Below are 23,751 nucleotides of genomic sequence, written 5' to 3'. Positions count from 1 at the left end.
ACAGATACAGTGACGTCAGCTCTGAGACGCTGAACGAAACACATCAAGCCCACTGGCTCCGCTGCCGCGAGACGGGAAGCATCGGTCAGGATCGCCATATTAAGCTTCACATTGTTGATTTTCAGAGAATTGTTCTCGTAAACCGACTGCGTTGTCATCTCTGCGTCTCTTACTACAAGCATGTCCGCTAATTCGAGCGACGGTCCGGGTCTGACTGGCCAATGGTTCGGAGAGGAGGAGGAAAAGAACGGGATGTTTGGGAGCACAGGGCCCCGTTTCGACGAGATGCGGGACGACCTCCACGCAAAAAGCTGGGAACACGAGACGAACGCGCCCAAGCAGCAATTCCATTCCTTTGAAGGAAGCGGTGTTGCCATGGAAACTGCATCTACAGGTGAATTTTCTGCATATACACGTATTTTTATTTTGCGTTGTATGTCTCGGGTGGCGTCTGCTATCATCGCCGGGGATAAAAGAAGACGGTGATGAATTGAAGATGAAGAGACAGAACAGGCCATGGGTGTGACACTGTCTCTGCATACACAACCACGCAGTGTGCTCTAGGAAACTGTCTTATTTTAAGCTATATGGGCAAACAAACTATACAGACAGTAAAACAAACAAACAAACATTTTATTCGGCTCTCTATTGTTTTTTGAAATTAAGCAGAAATGGTCAAAGAAGGTTTCTCGGAACTATAAAAGCCTATATATAGACCCTGTCATGTGTTCATGAAACCATCTGCTTATTTCCCATTTTCCCTGTGTTGTCCTGTCTGTCTTGCTCTTTGTCTTTCTCTTTGCCTTGCCTTACTGTGCATTACTGTTATGAATCACAGTGTGTGGCTCAATAACTAGGTATTGGACACGCCTCTGCTAAATGTTCTCATGTAGCACAACAGTACCATTAAAACTTCAGTATGACAGTGCATTGTCACGCTGTTGGACTCTCAACAGCAGTCCAAAGTCTGAATGTTGTCTTCAATTAATCTATAGTCTGGTCTGGGTTTGCTGATTCTGACCATAAAGGGATAGTTTACCTAATAATGAAAACTACCCCATGACTTACAAGCAATCCTCAATATATATAATTATCTTTTTCAGATAAAAGAGTTGTATTATGTATTACTGAGTTATATTAGGGCTGCACAATATATAATTTCAGCAGTGTGCACATCTGCAATAGTCACATTGCAGAAAATACAGAGCATTCATTTCAAAAGTAAAACTATTTTAGATGCCTTTGCCAGGTTTGCAGTATATGAAACAGTTTTAAACTGCAGAGAAAAATAAAAAAATTCTCTGTAAAAATCTGTGAGATATACAAGAAATGCTAGGCAGAAGTTAAAGAGCACCTATTTTCCGTGTTTTTAAATTTCCTTTGGTGTGTAAGTGGGTATTAGTACATGTTAACGATATGCAAAAGGTACATACAAGTAAACGATGACACGAGTTATCGTCTCCAACGTAAATCTCTTTTCTTGGACTACAAAAAACACACGGATTGTAGGCAGCAGTTTACTTCCTGGGATTGGTGATGTAGACAAGGCCGACATTATCATAATTCCTCCCGCTTCAGACTTACAGCCTGTAAGTTAACTTCTGTTAGCAACCGAATCTTTCAAACATGGTAAGGAGTGTCACATTTCCGGCTGACATCAGAGATTTTCAGCCCAATCACAACTAGGGATGCACCGATAGGATTTTTTGGACCGATCTTTTCCCCCACTAAAGTGCAGTCTGTTTCTTTTATTGTCCAAGACATTTGAGCCAGCTCAACAAAAGTTTTCTGTCGGTGCTTAAGTATAGTGTACACCAGAACATTAAATTAAGTCAACAGACATGCAATTCATTGCCTTTATGCGGTTAATTAATAAACAATCAGTATCGGCCTTTCTCGTGCTATTGCCGATATGCCGATGGTTTCAAATTCATCAAAAATCAGCCGATAAATATCGTCGGCCGATACATCGGTGCATCACTAATCACAACGTACAGATTAGCTGACTCTACCGATAACTCTTTCAATTTTGGGGGCGATAACCGATATCTATAGGCCGATAAATATTCATATTATTTTCACAATGAAAAACTTGCAGACTGCGGACATCTTGTCTTTGCGCTAGACTAGCATACTCTTCTTAAGCCCGCAACACGTGTCATCTTCGTGCTATGTCACAGAAAGCACCAATCAAAACTCCACATGGCCAGCAATGAGCAAGTGAAGTGGTTCAACAAACCAAAATAATCCATAATTTATCGGCTTTCATTTATCGGCCTAATTTTGCTATCAGACTGATAACCGATAATATTAAAAATAAGCAGTTATCGGCCGATAACGATATGTCGGCCGATATATCGTGCATCCCTAATTGTATTATACAAAATACGCAAAATTTCGTTGTTTTTCAGCAGTGAAATAGGTGCTCTTTAATTACTCTCAGACAGAGCTTTTCAAGTAATCTGGTAAAGTCAACCAGTATTTCTCACATCGCAATATAAATTGCAGGAATTTTTTTCCCACCACTATCGTACAGTCCTTTTTAGAAAATGTCCTGGCTGTTCCAAGCTTTATAATTGTAGTAAATGGTGCTTCTGATTTGAAGTCCAAGAAGTCCATCCATCCTTTACAGAAGTATTCCACATGGCTCCAGTGGGTTAATAAAGGTCTTACGAGGGCAATCGATGTGATTTTGTAAAAAAACAAATATTTAAAACTTTACAAACTAAAATACGTTTTTGGTGATGACTGACACGCATTCACATTTCCAGTGTAGGACGTAGCATAGTGACGAACAAAGAATGCATCCAGGAATGACGCAAGAGCAAAGCATTTTAGGCCTAATAAAAATCTACAGTATAACTAAAACAACTTGCTGTTCATGGATTTCCTGATTTTGGGATTAGACAGTTGTATAGTAAAAATCTATGTAAAGATTCTTTAAGATAATCGTTTGTGTTTAACGTAAAACCACACTGAAGAACATAAGCTTAACAAATCAAGACCGCATTTTCAATTGTGGTTGAAATGTTTTCTTAAGAAGCTTGAGAGAAACTTTTCATACCGTCAGACTTTTAATGTTTTTTCTCATGCTAATTCTCAGTTTCCGGTTCTGCAGGTGCATTTTGGTTCATTAAGCATCAAATTAAGCTGCCATTATAGCTCAAAGGGCTATTATTAGCTATAGAGAAGCTGGGTATGCACATATAGATGCATACGTCCATGCGTTCTCTCACATGCTGAAATATTCATGAGCCAGGGCCTGAAATCCCTCATCTCCCCCTGACTTTACCACACACAATACATACATACAGAAACACAAGCCTTTCTCATCCCCCTATGGATCCAAGCCCAGCTACGCACATTGTCTTAAACGCATTCAAATGCTCTTTTACTCCCACCCTCTCTCTCCTTCCTGTCTTTCATGCTGTGTCATTTTGGGCCGTCTTTGGCTCAGTCTTTAACAGTCTCCTTTCTTAAATAAACACAAGGAGGTCTATTTATAGGCTTTTGCGAGGGTCTTTCTACAGTAGCCGAGCCAGGGAGCTCACTGCTTTAAAAATGACATGGACAAGCTTAAGTAAGATTCGATACACAGTGAACAGCTCAACGTAACAGAAATGCTGCAACTTTGATTGCATCATCAATAACATCCCTTACACATGCCAATATGTCCGCCATAATCTCCACATCACACTCTCTCTCTTTCTGACTGTCTCCCTTTGTCCGCCTGGCTAATAGAGAAAACGACTAGACGAGGGAGAATGTTGGTTCACAAACTCACTCAGGCAAGAGAGAGACAGAGAGAGATAAACAAACAGTGCAGTGTGGTTGGAAAGGAAACATTCCTGCTGTCACTTTCTGTCAGATCATGCCAGAGCCCCTCTGATAGTGTGTACTTGCAGGAATCTAGAAGTTTTTGTCAATATAGAAATGAACTTTTAATGATATGTAGGTTTTCAATCAAACAATGGTAAAGTTTCTTCAAAAGGGTCCTTCCCAGTATACCACCTGCCATTGGTCCATTAGTATGCCAATTCTGCTGCAATTACAGAAAAATGTAGTTCAAGTGTGTGCTTGTTAGTGGAGATGTCAGTGTCACAGGGTTTATTGTCCAACTTTTTCATAATCCTCTTAAGACTTCACAGATTTCACAAAGACACACAAGATGCTTCCAGATGTGATCCAGTACACAGGGACTAAACGGAGTATTACAGGGACATTCTACTTTTTTTTTGAAAACATGCTCATTTTCCAGCTCCACTAGAGTTAAACATTTGATTCTTACCATTTTGGAATCCATTCAGCTGATCTCCGGGTCTGGCGCTAGCACGTTTAGCATAGCCTAGCATAAACCATTGAATCTGATTAAACCATTAGCATCGCGCTCAAAAAATAACTAAAGAGTTTCAATATTTTTCCTATTTAAAAATGGACTCTTCTGTGGTCACATCATTTACTAAGACCGGCAGAAAATTAAAAGTTGTGATTTTCTAGGATTTTTAACAGATATGGTTAGGAACTCATTCTGGCGCAATAATCAAGGACCCTGCCGCCGCAACATGGCTGCAGCAGGCACAGTGACACTACGCACTGCCCGAAAACAGTCCCCTGCCATTGAAAGTAACCAAGGGGACTATTTTCAGGGGAGTGCACAACATCACTACGCCTGCCGCAGCCATGCCACACCAGCAAAGTCACTGATTATTACACCAGTTTGAGAGTATAGTTCCTAGACATATCTGCCTAGACAATTGCAGCTTTTAATTTTCTGTCGGTCTTAGTACACGGTGTAACTACAGAAGAGTCAAGTTTTAAATAGGAAAAATATTGAAACTCTTTGCTTAATTTTTAACGCAACGCTAATGGTCTAATCAGATTCAATGGATTGTGCTAAGCTATGCTAAAAGTGCTAGTGCCAGACCCGGAGATCATCTGAATGGATTCCAAAACAGTAAGAATCAAATGTTTAACTCTAGGGGAGCTGGAAAATGAGCATTTTTTCAAAAAAAGTGGAATGTCCCTTTATAATGTTGAATCTCTTCTCAGTAGAAAGAATCACATTTGTTTCTGAAAAAAGACATCCTTTATTGCTCTTACACTCATTTTTCATTACCTTATTTTTATATTTATTTGTTTTTCTAGCTGTACAACATTTATGATGCTATTTCCTTCTGTATTACTGTTGTTTTTTGTTATCCCTGTACTCTAACCTTCTCACTGTTTTTTTCTTTCTCTTTCTAGGTGAATCTCTGTCTGACATGTTTCTGAAGTCATCCCCAGGAGAAGGGGATCTGTACACGTCTCTTCTTTCCTCAAAGTCCTCTTCCAATCCCTTCAATGACGGTGCTTCTCTCTTCTCCACTGAGGGCAACCGTTCTCCACCTGCTCCCACTGGAACTGACTCTGGCATTGGCATGACCCCGGGTGACCCTTCAGATCACCAGACGACTCTGCAGGGTTCGCACAAGACAGACCATTACAGCTACATGGACATGGGTGATGACCTCTGCGATTTTGGCAATGCCAAAAATAAGCAGCAACCCTCCGTGGTCGGCTATGGAGATGATGACGACGACGATGATGATGATGATGACATTCAAGATTTCAAGCCGAAGACGCCGGAAAGTAAAGAGTCCAGCCATGACCTCTTTGATATAGGGCGCTATTTGGAGAAGAGTCCACTTGGTTCTGAAGATGTTGAGGTGAAGGAGAGTCCGGGATCGGCAGGTGGGGAGCACACATTTCCTTACGTGGAGGATCCTTCGGATGAAGAGATGGCCGATTTCCGTTCGTACCGCAGGATGGAAACGCCACAGAGTGCTAGTCCAGTAAAAATCACAGTGACTACGGAGTCCCACGCTGCTGTGACCCAGCCAATGAGAGAGTCCCCACAAGGGAGCGTGGCTGAAAGAGAGAGTGTTCTCAGTTTTGGTCAGCCGGGTCTTCCCACAGTAACACTGTCAGAACCAGAGGATGACAGCGCGGCCTCATCGGCTAGCCACTCCCCTAACCACTCCCCTACAGGTCGATCCTCCTACTTATAGCACACCTGCTATAGTATTTGAGTAACTCCTTAATTCCTCCTTTTTTTGTCACACCACATTAATCTCCTTTTTGTTGTCTTCCAGGTCGAGAGTCTCCATCTGATGTGTTGTTCCAGCCTGCAGGAATGAAGTCTGTAAGCTCCATCCAAGATTCCAGCAGCACCACCTATCATCCCAATGCTGCAGAAGACCAAGATGTCAAGAGCTCACCCAAACCCTCCCCCACATGGGCTCAAGAGCTTCAAGGCAGTGAAGACGAATCTGGAGATTCAGAAATTGAGCAAGTTGCCGAAGAATCTGATTCACCAATGCACGACTTGACATCTAAGATTCCAACCGCAGGTGAATTCGGTCAATCAAGCAATCCATTTGAGCAGACCAGCTACACATCTGTCAGTGATAAAGCTAGCGACCTGTTTGAAAAGCCTCAAACCAACAAAGTTAGTGCTAGTAACCCATTTGAGCTATCTGGAGGCACGAAGGCGAGTTTTGGTCAACCTGGCAACCCTCCGCTCTACAGTCTGTTGAGAGAAGAAAGAGAGGCGGAGCTTGACAGCGACCTGCTTATCGAATCAGCTTCTGAGGAGAGTCCCAAGAGGGAACAGGAATACTCTGCCCCAAAACTTCCTGAAACATCTCCACTGACCTCAGGCCTTACTTCCTCTAAGCCCGTCAAAGCTTCCTGTGACTCAACCTCTCCTTTCATTGAACCCCCAGCTAGCACCTTGAGAGTAAAAGAAGAAGAAGTAAAAGAAAAGGAAAAGGAGAAACCAGCGCCTGTTGAGAAGCCCAAGCCAGAACCAGAAGACAGCTGGTCCCTTAAACCCAGGCCTGCAGTAATGGGAACATCTACAGTGCCTCTGGAGCAACACTCCATTCAGGAGGAGGAGGAGATTAAAAGTAAAAGCAGTATTGAGAATGCTACAACAGAGAAAGATGCACCTCTGCCCCCGTTATTCCAGAGCATCAACAGACAGAAAGGTAAGAGTTTCCAGCATTATCCATGCCATTTATTCACAGGTAGCTGTGCTTTTGTTTACACTGCACACATATATGATATGGTTTTGAAATCTTTATACACTCTCATTCTGCAATGATAAAGTATCTACATTGCTTGCATTATTACCCACTTAAAGGAAAACACCACCGTTTTTCAATATTTTACAATGTTCTTACCTCAACTTAGATGAATTAATACATACCCATCTTTTTTCAATGCGTGCACTTTTAATCTTTTTTCAGCGCTTCTTGAATGTGTTGGCATTTAGCCTAGCCCCATTCATTCCTATGGCTCCAAACAAAAGTTTTATTTTATGTCACCATACTTACTCGTGTAACAGTCTTTTAATAGGGAAAACATGGAAGTGTTTAGTGGCTTCTAAATTCATCCCTGTTTGGAGCCATAGGAATGAATGGGGCTAGGCTAAATGCTAACACATTCATGACACGTTGTACGAAGATTAAGTGCACGCATTGAAAAAAGATAGGTATGTATCAATTTGTCTAAGATGAGGTAAGAACATAGTAAACTTACAGAACATACAGAAACTTAGATTAGATTGTAAAAAGAAAGGATGAAAAACTGGAGATTTAGCTAGGATTTAGGATACTGTTATTTTGGAAAGTACTAACCTTCATTATTCATCAACTATTTTAAAGACTGATGTCACTTCTAACATTGCTGTTTAGAGTGGGTGTGGGTGAGGAATGTAGCTTGGACAGGACTGTGATGTAGAAAATGTCCAGATGTCTGTGATGATATGATGCTGTAGTGCCATCATAAGCAAATGCCATCTGTGAACAGATTTACAATAACACTCTAAAACAACATTATGGATGAGATCTCTATTAAAAACTATATTGAATAAACACATGCCACACCGTTGTTTCTTGTCTACTGAAAAGGCCTAATGATTAATACGGTTGTTGGTATAATAGTTTGGAATGCAGATGGGTGTATGCACCCATTGTTGGGTTTTTACAAGCAAATGGACCGATTTCGATTTCCAATGTTTTTTCTTTGTTTAAACAACAGACGAGAAGAATGAAAGAGTACATGAACAATATGTTTATTTGCTTATTCACAGGTCAAATTGGCTAAAATAATTGGCTAAAAAATTAGTAGCTTTTTGAAATGAAAGACTTAACCACAGTGATGCAACATAGGCTACATATGGCATTAGCAGTTGTTTTAGTTTTAAAGTGCACCTATGGTATAATACTATGTGTTGCGTGGTTTATGGTTAAAAAAAAACACAATATTTTCCACATACCAACATTATTGTTGCTCCAAAAATCCCTGCCTTCCTCAAACACTCTGAATTTGTACAAAGTTCATCGTTCTGAAAAGTGCAGTGTCATCTGATTGCCCAGCTAATCTGTACGTTGTGATTGGCCTGAATACCTCTGACGTCAGCCGGAAATGTGACGCTCCTCACTAGGGATGCGCGATAATTTGCATGCGATAACATGCACATCTCATCAGTAAAGCCAGTTCCTTGATTAGTAGTAATTCGCCATCACCTGCTATTCAGATGGACCAGCATTTACTACACAAAGCCGTGGTTCATTGACAAGCTAGGCCATATCGCAGGTGATACTTCCGCTATAATTAATGCGAAATTGCCCCGAATCACATACAAATTATTGTGCATCCCTACTCCTCACCATGTTTACGGGATTAGCTCACAATGAAGTGCTGACAGGAATAAATATTGTCTACCTTATCAATATACGCCAAATCTGATCCAGAAAATGCAAATGACTGATTGATCAACTTTGCCAGAGTGGCTTGAGCAGAACGTAACAGATTGGTAAGGTAAGGATTACAAAAACATTGAAACCATGTCTGCAATTGCGATCGTAGAAGAAGTGGGAGTCAGCAGTGGGAGAAATTATGATAATGACCATGTCACCAGTCCAGGAAGTAAACTGTTGCCTACAATCTGTGTGATTGTTTTAGTCAAAAAAAAGAGAGAGATTTACTTTGGAAATGATAACTCACGTCATCGTTTACTTTGAGATTAGTACCTTTTGGATATCGTTAACATGTACTAATACACACTTACACACCAAAGGAAATGTAAAATCGTGATGGATAATTGGTACTCTTTAAGTTAAATGGTATCATTTTAAGATTTAAAGCAAAAACAGAATGGTCTGATATCAGCTTTGTGAAATTAGACCAAAATGAAACAAACCTGCACAAAACAAAATCAATGCATCAAAGCGCTAATTCAATCTTTGACATTATGGCTCATAGCAGCTGATAAAACAGCAGTTACCAGTATTATCCCTGTAAAACAAAGCAACTGTGTGCACTTATAAATGGCCCTTTATAAGGCATTATGCTAAGATAGGATGAAAAGTAAATTACATCAAGGCTTTTCTTTAAACAGCTCCCATCATCAGAGATACATCATTAATATAACAGATTTGTAGCTGAAACAGATCGGCTAAAAAACGTTGGCGCAAAAATGGTTGTACAATCAGTGCATCTTTAGTGTATATTGTCACCTGACGTCCTAACCAGGTACAAGACATGCAGAAAAACTTTTTATGTTATGCTTGTTTTCTCTTTATTTATTCTTGGGATTTGATCTTGTATTTTTTCATTGATTTCTTTAACAAAATAAAATTTTGTTATAAAAAAAAATACACAATAACAAAAATTCAAATGCTCAAAATTACAAAATGAAAGCTCTACAGAAACATGACAATAATGTGCACATGACCTTACAGATGTTACAGTATCGAGTCGGGAATATCTCTTTAAATCTGGTTTGGATTTAATATGCAATTTAGCTCAGTGTGGTCTGGTTTCTTATTATAAACTCGTGATTTGAGTTAGGTGTAAAGGCTTTTAAGTGCACAGGTCTGTAAATGAAGAGAGATTATCATCATCCTCATCATCACAGTTGGATGTTTTTATAATGAGTCTAATTAGAAAATCTTTCTTATGTCGCAATTTGAAAGAAAATGAAAGATTGATATCAAGTTTAATGAAGGCTGCTTTAAAGGGATCAGTAAAGTTTCCCTCCAGTGGAGATTTTACATACTGCATTGGTGCTTACATAAATTTGCAATAACAGTTCTCCTCACATTATTGTCAAATGATCTATAGGTCATTGTTTTAAAATCTTGTCAAAATAAAAGAGTTGCTACATGTTTAAGTAGAATTTCGGTAAAAAATATTGATGTTTGTCATGGAAAGGTATATTGTCTAGTTGAATTGAAAAGAGATGACTATGCTGTTTTTGCCTATTCACTTGATCCATTTGGCATTGAAACCTTTACATTGTAACAACAGATAAAGTTGAATGAGCATTAAAGATGGAGAGGAATAACCTGTTTTAGATCAAATTATTTTTTCTGGTTTGAGCATTTTTAGAATGTTGTACACAAAATGTAGTAAAAACTGCATGCACATATAATCAAGCCTGGGTGATATACCTAAAACTTGATATCTTGATGTCTTTCTTTTTTGACAATACTCGAAAGATATCACATAGTTTTTGCTTTAGCATTATCAAAAAAGGTGATTTTCTTTTGCCTCACCCCCCAAAAAAAGATTTGGACTGAATATTCAAAATGTTTAGTGCACAAAAGAAAATCATACTACGTTAAATTAAATGAACATATAAATGCAGCTAGAAGTGAATAAAAAATATTATGCTGTCCCCGGCCTGCCCACATTTTGCTTAGTATCTATAATGTATCTATTTTAGATCATAACCACTTTACTTGTGAATACTTTTAAGGGAATAATTCGTCATCCACTTCCTTTTTCCACACTTGAGTCACTTGCTGATGAAATTTTGACAGGTTACACTTTAAACTACTTGTGAGACAAATATGGGGAAGAAAAATTCTTTGTTTAAGCAACATGATCTCAAGTCGATAATCGATAATGTCTAATATACAGTATATCGCCCAGCCCAATACAATCCCCAAAAGTGTTTTTATAATTTATATAAAGGTACAGCTGCTGATACAGTATATTAATACAATTGTTAATTTTGTACAGAAACATTTAACTTTCTTATATAAAGACACTGCAGTTAACTACAGATAAAACAACAGACCAACAGAAAGGTTGTATAATAGATTCATGTTAAGCATTGCATTTATAAACACATTTTTCTTGCATTGTTGTCATTGTCTTGCACGACTGAAGGTTCTGGAATGTTGGAAAAAAGAGGTCAACGCCTATTTAGTGCTTTATCCTTAAATGAACTGCAGAGGGCGATAAAGACCAATAATTTCTACTGTATAACAAAAACGAAATGTTTTAATTTAAATACTTTTTTAGATATAGCCTATCAGTCTTTGTAAGAATATAATAGTAAATAAACCCAATCTTCATATTGTAATATTGCACCCTACACTGATTGTAATTTTGAGACAATCTGGATCGCAGCACAGATCGGCCTGTTGTCATAGCAACACAGGAGGTAGGGAGCTTAAGCTGTGGAGAGCCATTTGGAGAAAGATGCTATGGAAACAAAAGAGCAAGATGATGTAAATGAATAAGCAAAAACTGAAATCATTAAATACCAGATTCACTTACACAATACCAAACATGCATGCGTTTACTGTGTCACTTATTGCTAACACATTAGAACATGCAGTGTGTTAAATTATACACACTACTACAGGATCATTGTCAAATTCATCTAGTTTAGGCAAAACTACATTACCCACAATTCTATCCAAGGTTTCATCTGTAATTGTGGGAAGGGTGAGACAAAAATATGCTGATCATAAATTCCACCCTTTATTTAGCTAACAACAATGGCATCCTTTACGACACTGAGGTCACATGACAGATGATTATGTTTATGTATAAGGTTGGTGGGGGGCAGGGTGGGGCCGCTTTAAACCGATCTCCCCCCTCACGCCCCAGGCACTGCATATGGTACAATCCGCTCTCTGCGGTTGAGGCTGCAGTGTTTACCATTTATACAGCATCATCTCCCTTTCTCTCGCTCTTTCGGCACACGTCTCTTTCTCTTCCACCACTCTGTCTCTCTCTCTCTTCCTTTCATTTCTGTCCATTCATGCCGTTCAGACGTGTGAGATAGTGTGTGTCTGGAAGACATAAGATCAGCCAAGGGGACAGCAGATTCCAGAAAACAGCGTGAGAAACGACAGTGGACGAGAGGAGAGACATGGATAAAGAAAAGAAAGCGTGCATCTGGAGCAGCTGGAGAGGGCAGGGTACAGCGTCTGTGTCTTCGTGTGTGTGTGTGGATATCAGTGTGTTAATTTCACTACGCAACCTGATGTATATTTTTGCTGTGCGTGTGTGTAATTGTTACTAGTCCTTTAGTTGCTCTGGTAGGTTTCATTTCCGTCTGCGCTGGTGGGACAAAAGAGAGGCAGCTGTTTAGGGATGGGGTGGGGTGGCAGGTGGTCTGTCTGTTTCAGCGATATGCTGATATGGAAACCCTGCTGTTTTTTAAAATGGTTGCTACGGCATTGAGTTCAGGATGTTTTTATGTTCAATCGGGGTTGCAGGAGAGCTGGATGAGACTGTCACTATAGCAACCAGGTCACACCCATCCTGATTGATTACATCATTCTCTTCAACAGGCTGCCATTATAACTGGAGGAGATGATTTTCTAGACTATAAAAAAAATGCTTGTTGAGATAAAACGTGTTGGGATGGTGTCCAAAACACACCATTTAATAGAACTTCATTGTGGAAGTGTTGGAAGTTTGTAAAGCTACAGTGTGTGTGGTTGTGTTAACATCTGAAACTGTTGTGAAAGATTAAATTCGACACCATGGTATTGGACTCCATGGATGTGTGTTTGGCCATTTTTTAAATACATGCAGGCACCACTAATAAATGACAAATAACCAAACAACCAATCATCTGTAGGAGGGAAAAGTATGACATCACTGTGAAATCATTTCTCCATATTTGATGATTCATAGCAAACCCCTCTGAGGTCTCTTTTTTGTCAGCTTTCTGATACACAATCGGAGAGACTTACACAAACCAACACATAAACGTATTAAACTTTCAGTGCTACTGCATTTTTAAAACCACTTACAAGCTGAAGACCAATGCACTTTTCTCTTTAAAGAGCTCAGAGGATGTGGTCTCATCATTATTTTCTGTTCGGAAACCACTTATAGTATATCATTCATTAATATTAAATGTAATTAAATGGCTCATACATTTAATAATCACAAGAAGCTGTTACACCAAGTAAAACAAAATGTAAAAACATAAAGCGATTGGCCTAAAGCAATATTACTTCTGCTTATTTGCCTCTTATCAGCTTGACGCACCTTTTTTCTGTCACATGATATTTGTAACCAATCAATGAATGATACTAGGAGCAAGAACAGTATTTCCTTTAGATTTTAACTATATTCCTGTCATTCCTGTTTACCTCAGGAATTTCCAGGGCTGTATGTGTTTGAGCGAAGGTGAAGATGCCTTGTTTTGGATTTGATTCTGGCCTTTTAAATTTAAGCTTTTGTGAAAAATAGGACTTTCACATTTTTATTCAAATTGATTTAAAGGTGCATTGTGTACAGAATATCTTGACAGAAATGCAATATAAAATAAATAACTAAATTATCAGTGGTGTATAAAAACCTTACATAATGAACTGAATTGTTTTTATTACCTTAGACTGCGTGTCCCCTTACATGAAAATCGCTGTCATGTTTCTACAGTAGCCCTAAAGTGGTCTACAGGGCGCGTTTCGTCCCCATGTTATCTCAGAAGGCATATTTGTCCTGTGGCGGCTACCATATGCGTTTTAAAATTAAGGGGTGAGCTGTTGGTTGCAATATTACAATCCCAGCACTAGATGCCGCTAAGATTTACACACATCACCTTTAAAGCAGTTATTGCAAGGAGGCATGTCCCTTTGGTACAATTTGGGGTCTTGACAAGGAGTATACAGGTGCTGGACATATAATTAGAATATCATCAAGAAGTTGATTTATTTCACTAATTCCATTCTCAAATCTTTATTTCTTTTAATTTTGATGATTATAACTGACAACTAAGGAAAACCCCAAATTCAGTATCTCAGAAATTTAGAATATTGTAAAAAGGTTAAATTTTGAAAACACTTGGTGCCACACTCTAATTAACTCAAAACACATGCAAATGCCTTTTAAATGGTTGCTCAGTCTAGTTCTGTAGGCTACACAATCATGGGGAAGACTGCTGCCTTGACAGTTGTTCAAAAGATGACCATTGACACCTTTTCAAGGAGGGCAAGACACAAAAGGTCATTGCAAAAGAGGCTGGCTGTTCAAAGAGCTCTGTGTCCAAGAACATTAATAAAGAGGCAAAGGGAAGGAAAAGATGTGGTGGAAAAAAGTGTATAAGCAAAAGGGATATCTGCACCCTGGAGAGGATTGTGAAACAAAACCCATTCAAAAATTTGGAGATTCACAACGAGTACACTGCAGCTGGTGCTTCAAGAACCACTATGCACAGACGTATGCAAGACCAATTTTGGATAAAACACTGCACTCACCAGTGAATCGTTTTACTCAGGCATCCAATCATTGACGTCAACCAACTGGCTTACCGTACCGACCAACCCACACCAACCTTCATGGCTCATAGTACAACTGATAAACAAAACGTTATAGAAGTGTTAGCTGAAAACAACATTGCCAAGTGCCTAAAGTCTGCGTTTTCAGAACATAGCCTGACATTTTCAGCCACGTTTAAACCCTTCAAATGTACACATGGCCTTAGCATTCCCATTAATTGCAATAAAAGTTGCCATTTTTTCAGTGATTGATTTCACTGAAGCTGCACGACGAATGACACAGATAAGCCATAAGTACAGAAGTTGCAACCTAGGCCACTTTAACCGGCCAAACCTTGACCCCCTTGTTCCCAATATAGGGCTTCCCCATGGCCATGACCTTTTACTCTGGAAGTGAAATGCTATCGTGTTGGCATGGCTGCCATGCTGGATGTGGATCTCTGGTACTATAATTACACACCGACATTTGAACACTAGCGCGCACACTTACACAATTACCCCCCTCGCCGCCGCCTTATTTTAAGCTGGCCCCTTAAGCAATGTGTGTAAGAAACTGGAACACTGTATCTATAGCAACCGCTGCTGCCCCCTTTCTTTCATCTCAAATATACACACGATATGAAACACACCTCTTATGTGGATATATTGGGCTCTGTGAATGGTTTTACACATGTATGACAAACATTGTGTATTTGAGTGAGTGTTTGTGTGTATTTGTATTGGCTGTACCATTTGTCACCTGGTATGCTGTTCTTAAGCCTGTGTCTGTATATGTTCCTCCATTCTTGAATAGCCAATGGTAGTATGAGCCAGCCCCCCTCCCTCTTATTCTCATTCTCTCTCTCCTTTTGTGTGCATTCCCACTCACTTTCTCTCTTTTTCTCACTGTCTGCAGTCATGGCAGCTTCAGGTCAGTATCTCTCTTCTGTTAACTTGAGTGATTTTCCATTAGAAATCTGATATATGTGCTGTAGTGGTTCATATAGTTGAGATTGTATATTACTGTGTTTTTAAACAATGATGTTGTTATTGTACATCGTCTAAAATAATTCTAGTAAATAAAGCAGTATGGCACCTGTGTGTGTGTGTGTGTGTGTGAAGTAATAAGTTTTATTTTGTGTAAAATACCATTTGAGGAAATGTATGACAACTGAAAGGTTGTTTTTATGATTATGTTTATCTTAGTTCTTTAATGGTGGTTTTGTTGTCAGTGAGAATTAGAAAAAGGTGTTGTATAGGCTGTATGCGATTTTTAAAAGTAATGATCAGTTGGATCTTTCTGCTGGCTTTATCTTAGACTTGGTTTCAAGCTAAAATCCCAGATAAAAATGGCCGATATTTCTGCCCTCCTCTAAGCTCTGGCAGGCTAAATTTAGCCCCGTTGGACCGGTGGGAGACTCTCACATGGGACTAAAGATGTCGTGCACACACCAGACCAGTTTCTGTGAGTGTGTGCGTAACAGCTTTACAAAGCAGAAACTGTGCGTGTAAAATTCATATCAGCTACAATGAGCTCTCGGTTGCCGTAGAGACTAAAGAGATGATTCAGAGTTGGTTCTCATGGCAACAGTTTTACTTGTGTCCTTTTATTATATTTAGGACAAAACTAGAAAGATCAAGAAAGCTGTAAGATCAGCCGTATCTTTTTATTTACCCGGCTTACCTAAAAGTCTTAGAAGACTAACTTGTAGGACTAGTCTAAGCAGGTTATGCAACCAAACACCTGGTTTATCATCCCACACACCTGTGCCACACTGCGATAGGATCTTTCATTTCACACTTTTGGATTGAATCTGCTTTGTATGGAATTAGGGAAGTGCAAAACTAGGCATGTAAATTTTAGTCAACGGTTGGTCTTACACCATGGTAGACAATGGTGCTCAAAAACCTTTTGCTTACAAACATTGCTCAAAATATTTTCCTTTGTGTTCAGCAGAACAGATAAATAATACAGGTTTGTGACAGCATGAGAGTGAGTAAATGACAGAATTTTCATATTTTGGTGAACTATCCCTTTAAGAAAGTCATGTACACCTAGGCTTATTTCTGTGATGTCACACAAACCTAGATTTGAAAGTTGTGTTTTATAGATCTGGAGGTTTGAAAGATGCACGTCTGGGGTGGTATAGGCTATAGCCTGTATGTTTGGGTTGCCAACCAAAAGATTGCAGGTTTAAACTTTGTGAAGAGGGTCATCTTTGGCTCTTCATTGTGCCCTTGAGCAAGACACTCAACTCAAACGGTTGCTCCAAGTGGATTGTCCCTGTAATCTTAGATGGTGCCATTGTAGAATCCATCATGCTACATGAATACATCCTACCACATGCTAAACTAATATAGCAGACTCTGAACAAGCAAGTCTATGATAAGCTAAAGTCTCATAGCTTACGGTGTTTGTACTGATTACATGGCTATTTGTGCTCTTTTTCTCAACACCTAGTATGCTGTGTGTGCACAGATGGTTAGGGTTTGAGTACGGTGCTGTGAGAGGTAGACAGGTGCAAACTGATAGCCCCAAGGTTAAACAGCAGGATTCATACAATACTAGAGAACTAGAAAATATAAGGGTATGTTTTTGTGATTTTGGTGCCATGCATAAAGTTTAAAGTTTTGAAGAACTTGATTTATTAGAAATTTCTATTTAATGTTGCATGCATTGTCAGTTCAAGTTTACTAGATTTTATATTTCTTAGAGGACCAGTGTGTAGATTTTTAGCGGCATCTAGTGGTGAGACTGTGAATTGCAACCAACAGCTCGTCCACAGCTCACCCCTTCTTTTGGAAACGCATAGCATAGAAGCTACGGTAGCCGCCACAGGACAAACATGTCATCATCTGAGGCAACTTTGTGACAAAACGTGCTCTATTCATGAATATCAGCTGAAGTCACTCACATCTCAAACTTGTCTTCCGACATTTTGAGTACCTGAAGTGGTCGCAAACGAACTAGACGCTATGCCTTCAATATGTTGTGAGCATCAAAATATGCTATTTCTACAACACTAATGGTGCATTCCCTCCAGCCGCGGTAGAGGCGGCAAAAACGCGCTATACGCGCGTAGTTGGACGCTTGAACATTTGAGTTGACTCGCTTCATTCGCACACAAAATTCTAGTCATTCGAGACATTCAAGCGGAAATTTGCGTCATGGGAGGGGCTGCTGAGACTCCGCCACTCCGCTCGCTTCCTGTAATCACGTCACTACTATAGCAAGGTCCTGATTGGTTAACGCGGTGCAAAAATTCGGTGAAGTTCTGATTTTTCAACTAGCGCCATTCCCTCGGCAACGCTCAATTCACGCGGAACGCACCTCCACGCTGCTCCATCGCGTCTTTGCATTGACTTAACATGTAAATCACTTGCGCTTGCCGCGTCTGGTGTGAACCCTGCATAAGAAGGCTCGACACAACATGATACTTTGCTTGAAGTATCACCTGTGTCTCTACACATGAACTCGAGCATTGGGGACGTTGTTTGTGTACACAGAGTTTGCTGAAGAGAAGGTTTTGAACAACTGACTTTGATTGTTTTGGTGTCCACTCGCCGCCATCTTCCCAGTCAAGATGTATCAATCTCCGAATGCGACGTAAGGAGGGAGGAGAGTAAAGATGGATAGCTCCTAAAGCATAGTTCCATATAAATGCACGGATAATTTGCATTTTGTTGCAAGTGAAAAACAATATCAACCTTCTAGTTAAAAAAAGGAGCCTCATATGAGATTCATTCATTCGGAAATCAATTTTTTATGTCTGGCGAAGACGGCGAGCAGACACCATAACAGCCAAAGTCAGTTGTTTAAAACCTTCTTTTTAGTAAACTCTGTGTACACAAACAATGTTTTCGATACTTACGTTCATGTGTAGAGATCCAAGCGATACTTCAAGCAAAGTTTTAGGTTGTGTCGAGCCTTCTTAGTGTTGTAAAAATAGTGGTAGTTCGGTGCACCGGACAGCGTCTGGAAGAACGCATCAGGGGTCGAGTAGGCATTACACCCTAACCAAGATATTATTTTCTTTTCATGACAGTCGAGGTGCGAAATGTTGCCTTTCGTAGCCATTTCCCGTATCTGTAAGAATCATAGACAGTAAAAGATAAGAAATCCATAAATCGTAGCAAGCTAGCCAATGCTTGTCAGTAGCCTACTGGTACTCTGTAGGTACGCAAGATGGCGGCAGGCAACTGGAATGACGTAAACTATCACATGACTGATATTCATCCATAGGGCAGTTCGTCAATTTAGGGCTAGTGTAGAAACAGGGCGGCAACTTCCACAAATGCTGCTTTTTCTAATCTCCCTTTCATTCTGTTCCCCTCTCTCTCTAGTGGTAGATCTGGTACACTGGCGGGATGTGAAGCAGTCTGGACTGGTGTTCGGTAGCGTGTTACTGCTGCTGTTCTCTTTAACCCAGTTCAGCGTGGTGAGCGTTATTGCATACCTTGGCCTAGCTATCCTCTCTGCCACCGTCAGCTTCCGAATCTACAAATCCGTCCTGCAGGCGGTGCAGAAAACCGACGAGGGACACCCATTCAAGTTAGTAAAACCCTTAGCTCGGGGGTCTCCAATTCTGCTTCTGGGAAGTCCTACAGAGTGTAGATCCATCTAATCCAACACACCTGTCTGCAATATTCAAGTAATGTTGAATAGCTCGACTGCCTGGTTCAGATGTGTTGGGCTATGGTGGAAGATAAACCCAGCACCTTTTACATTTGAGATATGTGCACTGAATAACCACCGTGGCTCCACTCTTTTCCAGGGCATATCTGGAGGTGGATATCGCTCTCTCTGCAGATCAGATCAGCAGGTATGTGGATAAAACTCAGCTGTATGTCAACACCACCATGAAGGAGCTTCGCAGGCTGTTCCTTGTTCAGGATCTGGTTGACTCCATAAAGGTAAAAACATGAACCCCATAAAATTTGTTTTGTGAATGTTACTTTCTCCGATGTTTTTAATATTAAAATAAAGAGCATTGTGCTTTTCAGGTAATCTTGAGTACAGTGCAGTCATGGTGTAATGGTTTCTGTGGAAATAGTTTTTGAATTAATTTGTCCTAGAAAATGTCTCATCTAATTCAGCATCAAAGTTTGATTTCAACTTTGGTCCCAAATAATTTCCATAAAAATTGTCAGAGAGCCTTCTGTGTCAACAGAAACACATCCCGTAAATGTTCTGGGATCGCTTCCGTAAAGAGGACCTAGTAACATTGCCGTAAAGGTCTACATACCGCAACGTTTGTTGGGCGCGTTTAACGCCAGCGTTTTACGAGACGTTTTTCTGCCTTTACACCCCAGCAATTTTCACTGGCGTTGATCTAGGGGAAAATTAGGGGAAATTAAACTAACTATCGAATCCCATTTGATCTGAAATTTCTCTACATAACTCCGTCTTATCACGATTTTTGTAGTCGCTATCGCGCTTATCATAAAGCTCTGTGTTTTCATTAGTCCCTTTCACACATACAGTCTTTACTGGTAATTTACTGGTAAATTGCCGTTAACATGTCATGTGTGAACAGAACCTTTCCGGTAAATCAGTGCTCCCAATTTACCAGTAAGACAGGTTGTAAGATTACCAGTAATTTACCGGTAAGCGCTGTGTGTGAACGAAAATTCTAGGATTACCGGCATTTAGAACGGACGACGTCAGACCGTGCTGACAGCTTCGGGCCAATCATAGCGTTTTAATACAGATGACGCGTTTACCCCCGCACTGTTTACTGACGTTTCCACACACACATGCTGCTTGAAAGTTGAGCACACCTGAAGTTTACGTCCACATTTCTTCACCAAAGTTGTTTAAAACAGCTTACCGCTGAATTGCCGACGTCCTTAGCACGCCCTCTGTGAAGCCTAAAGTGCAAACAGTACTGTTGTTAAAAACGCATTTTCGGTTTGACGTCGTCTCATTCAATGAGCAACTTCGCGACTGTTTACCACAGACGTAAAAACAACAAAATACGGACCGTGGATATGAACGACGTGGATTGTTTACAAATACAACACTGAGCTCGCCGCGTACGTGCTACAGGTACTTCCGCTTTCTCAACGAATTTACCGGTATTTTGATACTGATGTGTGAATGATGTCTTACTGGTAAAATAACGGAACGCCACTGCGTGTGTGAACAGCACATTTTTGTATTTACTGGTAAATTCATGGTAATTTACCAGAATTACTGTGTGAAAGAGCCTATTGACGGAATTTTGTCAGAGGATAATTTTGATCGCAACAGTCATTAATCGGCTGTCTGTGAACATGCCAAACTAGCGATCAAAGACGGCAGATTTTAGCCTAGGATTCCAGTAATCTTTTAGGATCTCAAAATGTGTCTTAGTTAGCTAAATCTTGGCTGAAATCTCTCAGTCAATATTAAAAGATATCAAGGTTATATTTTCACAGAATGCTCTTTATTTTATATAGGATGATCTAATGTAGAAAACAATCACAATCACAATAAATGACTTTGGCTGGGTTTGCACAGACTGGGTCACAAATGTGACCCTGAACCACAAAACCAGGCATAAGTGTAATTTTTTAAAATTTGGATTTATACATCATCTAAAAGCTGAATAAATAATTAATTTCCATTTTTTAGATACTATTAGATACAACTATTTGAATATCTGGAATCAGGGTTCTTATCAATACACATTATTTTTTATATTTACGGTAGGAAATGTAACACAATCTTTTCTTAATATCCTAATTATAATTTTGCATAAAAAATAGATAATTTTGACTCATACAATGTATTGTTGACTACTGCTACAAATTTACCCTTGCAACTTATGACTTTTTGTGGTTTTGTGGTTCAAGGTCACAAATGGTCCAAATTGAATCAAATGGAATTATGAATGATTTACACAGAAATCCTTCTGATTGTGTTTCATGGGACTGAATGAAAAATAAACTTGTGTTTGTTCAGTTTGCAGTGTTGATGTGGTTGTTGACCTATGTGGGAGCTTTGTTTAATGGCCTAACCCTGCTTATTCTGGGTAAGAATACGGCATAAACACACAATACACACAACACTTCCCACACTTAATGTTGTTTGGTATGTAAAATGCCATTCCATAATATTCATTTTTTTTTTTAAAGGTTTTGGGTGGTTTGATTTTTATCTATATTTCAAGTACACACTCGAAAATCCACACTAGAATGTTTTGTCACAGTGCTCCAGGTCAGGGTGTTATAAACCTGAACAACTGTATTCAAATGAGCAACATTGTGAAACCTAGCCAACGATGATCTCTCGTATTGACTTTTTTATCCTCTTTCTCTTTAGCTGTGATCTCCATGTTCAGCGTCCCAGTGGTTTACGAGAAATACCAAGTAAATAAAAAAACTTCCCACATTCACGTTTTCCTTTTATGCTGTGTGTGGTGAATTCTCACTTTTCTTTGGTCTCTTTCAGACACAGATTGATCAGTATTTAGGCCTGGTGCGTTCCCAGGTGAACTCAATAATGGGAAAGTGAGTGCTGGTTTAAATTGCCTAACCCCAAAACTATATCGGGCTTGAATGAATTCGGTTTCAAATTAAATTTGTCTTGTTTCACAGAATTAGGGAAAAGGTTCCCGGGGCCAAGAAGAAGGAATAAAGTCTTCGCTTCTGCACGACTGTAAACACTATAGCCAGTAACACTACTACAGTAAAAACTTCTTGCCAGCACTGAAGGACCCCAACTACTACACAGGCGGCCAATGTATCACCTCAAAAAGTCTTGTTACTATAAAGGCATTGATTAAAATGCTTGACAGTCACAGATGTACAGTAGCCCTGCACTAACAGCTAACACTGATTTCACAAACACACATTGTGAGAATCATAGATCTATAGATATACCAGAAGGACACAACACTCTCCTCTCTTTCATTGCTTTAGATTTAAATGCATGAAGTCCCGTCTTGAGTAAATATTTGCTATTTCTACAGTGCTGTTCCTCTTTGCTTTATTTTACAGTGCATATTTTCTGCTGTACAATGTGACTCAAAGATGAAGCTCATGCCTGTCATATAATCTCCTGCTGCCATATCGATAAATCGCTTCAGTTTGCCATCACCGTTAAAGTGGCTCTGTGTACAGACATACTTATTATCAAGTTGAATTTAGTGATTTTAATTTTTAGTTTTTTCCTGTGTATTTGAGCACAATGATAATTTAAATATGTTATTACTAAATGTGGTAACTGTAATATTTGCAAACCTGTAGGGACACGTGTAGGTGTTTGAAGAAAAGCTTTGTGGTGCTTTTGTTAGGGCACTTAATGGTCAGACTGCAGAACAACTTCAGCTGTACTAAACTCTGTCTGCCTTTGTACGATGTTCAGTGTTCGATTATTTTAAACTATTTGCACTCTGTATTTAATTGATGAATGAGAAAAATAAATGTTCCTTAATGTAAGAAGTGTGCTAGTGTGGTTTTACATTCACATTACATTTATGCATTTGGCAGAAGGTTTTATCCAAAGAGACTTGTGGTTTGGTAACACTTTATAATAAGGTTTTATTTGTTAACAATTAGTTAATGTAGTAACTAACATAAACTAATAATGAACAATACTTCTACAGCATTTATTAATAAATTTATAAAATCAAGTGTTAACATTTATTCATGTTAGTTCATGGTGCATTAATTACTGTATTGACAATAACTAACATTAAAGGTCACGTTCTTCCTGATACCATTTTTGAAACCCTAGTTAGTGTGTAATGTTGCTATAATAGCATAAATAATACCTGTAAAATGATAAAGCTCAAAGTTCACTGCCAGGCGATATATATTTTCTTCAATAGAAATACTCTTTAAAAGCCTACAACGATTGGCCGGTTTGGACTACAGCCCTCTATTTCCTGCTTTAATGACGTCAGTAAAACAGTTCGTTGACTAAACTCCGCCCACATGAATACGTCAGTCACCACCTTTGGCTCAAACGGCTCTGCTAAGCTAAGCTGCTACATCGAAGCACAACACACTAAACAAACTACACAATCAGAACTCGATACGTATTTCTGAAGGAGGGACTTCACATAACAAAGAAGACATCAGCCTGTTTTGAGGACAGTGAAAACAGCGCAATACAGATAAGTAAATTGTGTGAAAAATACCGCGTTTTTTTAAACGTGAAACATTAACACATGTTATATTGCCCACTATAAACGCAATCAAA

The 23,751-nt window shown here is 39.4% G+C and overlaps 1 protein-coding gene across 4 annotated transcripts; it reads left to right on the top strand.

The window, feature by feature from the left end:
* Nucleotides 1-20: 20 nt before the first annotated feature.
* Nucleotides 21-22,988, top strand: rtn1a (reticulon 1a). Of its 4 annotated transcripts, XM_055169594.2 has the most exons (10): nucleotides 21-394; nucleotides 5,245-6,027; nucleotides 6,132-7,028; nucleotides 15,478-15,492; nucleotides 18,906-19,113; nucleotides 19,337-19,475; nucleotides 21,508-21,577; nucleotides 21,868-21,914; nucleotides 21,997-22,055; nucleotides 22,143-22,988. In XM_055169594.2, the coding sequence occupies exons 1-10, from the start codon at nucleotides 181-183 to the stop codon at nucleotides 22,180-22,182; spliced, it is 2,472 nt and encodes an 823-aa protein (XP_055025569.2). In that variant the 5' UTR covers nucleotides 21-180; the 3' UTR covers nucleotides 22,183-22,988. The 4 variants fall into 4 exon arrangements, with proteins under 4 accessions (XP_055025569.2, XP_055025570.2, XP_055025572.1 ...); XM_055169595.2 differs by lacking the exon at nucleotides 15,478-15,492 and having other exon boundaries at nucleotides 23-394; XM_055169596.2 differs by lacking the exons at nucleotides 21-394; nucleotides 5,245-6,027; nucleotides 6,132-7,028 and adding an exon at nucleotides 11,965-12,266.
* Nucleotides 22,989-23,751: the final 763 nt, after the last annotated feature.

Source organism: Misgurnus anguillicaudatus, chromosome 11 (genome assembly GCF_027580225.2).
Source record: "Misgurnus anguillicaudatus chromosome 11, ASM2758022v2, whole genome shotgun sequence".
Lineage (NCBI taxonomy): Eukaryota > Metazoa > Chordata > Actinopteri > Cypriniformes > Cobitidae > Misgurnus > Misgurnus anguillicaudatus.
The sequence above is the reverse complement of the archived record's forward strand: the minus strand, read 5'-3'. Positions and strand labels throughout refer to the sequence as shown.

What these genes read in the sequence shown, in the direction of transcription:
- rtn1a (XM_055169594.2), top strand. Translation starts at nt 181, where the DNA reads ATGTCCGCTAATTCGAGCGACGGTCCGGGTCTGACTGGCCAATGGTTC. An exon ending in CCCTAACCACTCCCCTACAG is followed by an intron (nt 6,028 to 6,131) that starts GTCGATCCTCCT and finishes GTTGTCTTCCAG; the next exon opens with GTCGAGAGTCTCCATCTGAT. An exon ending in CCTAACCCTGCTTATTCTGG is followed by an intron (nt 21,578 to 21,867) that starts GTAAGAATACGG and finishes CTTTCTCTTTAG; the next exon opens with CTGTGATCTCCATGTTCAGC.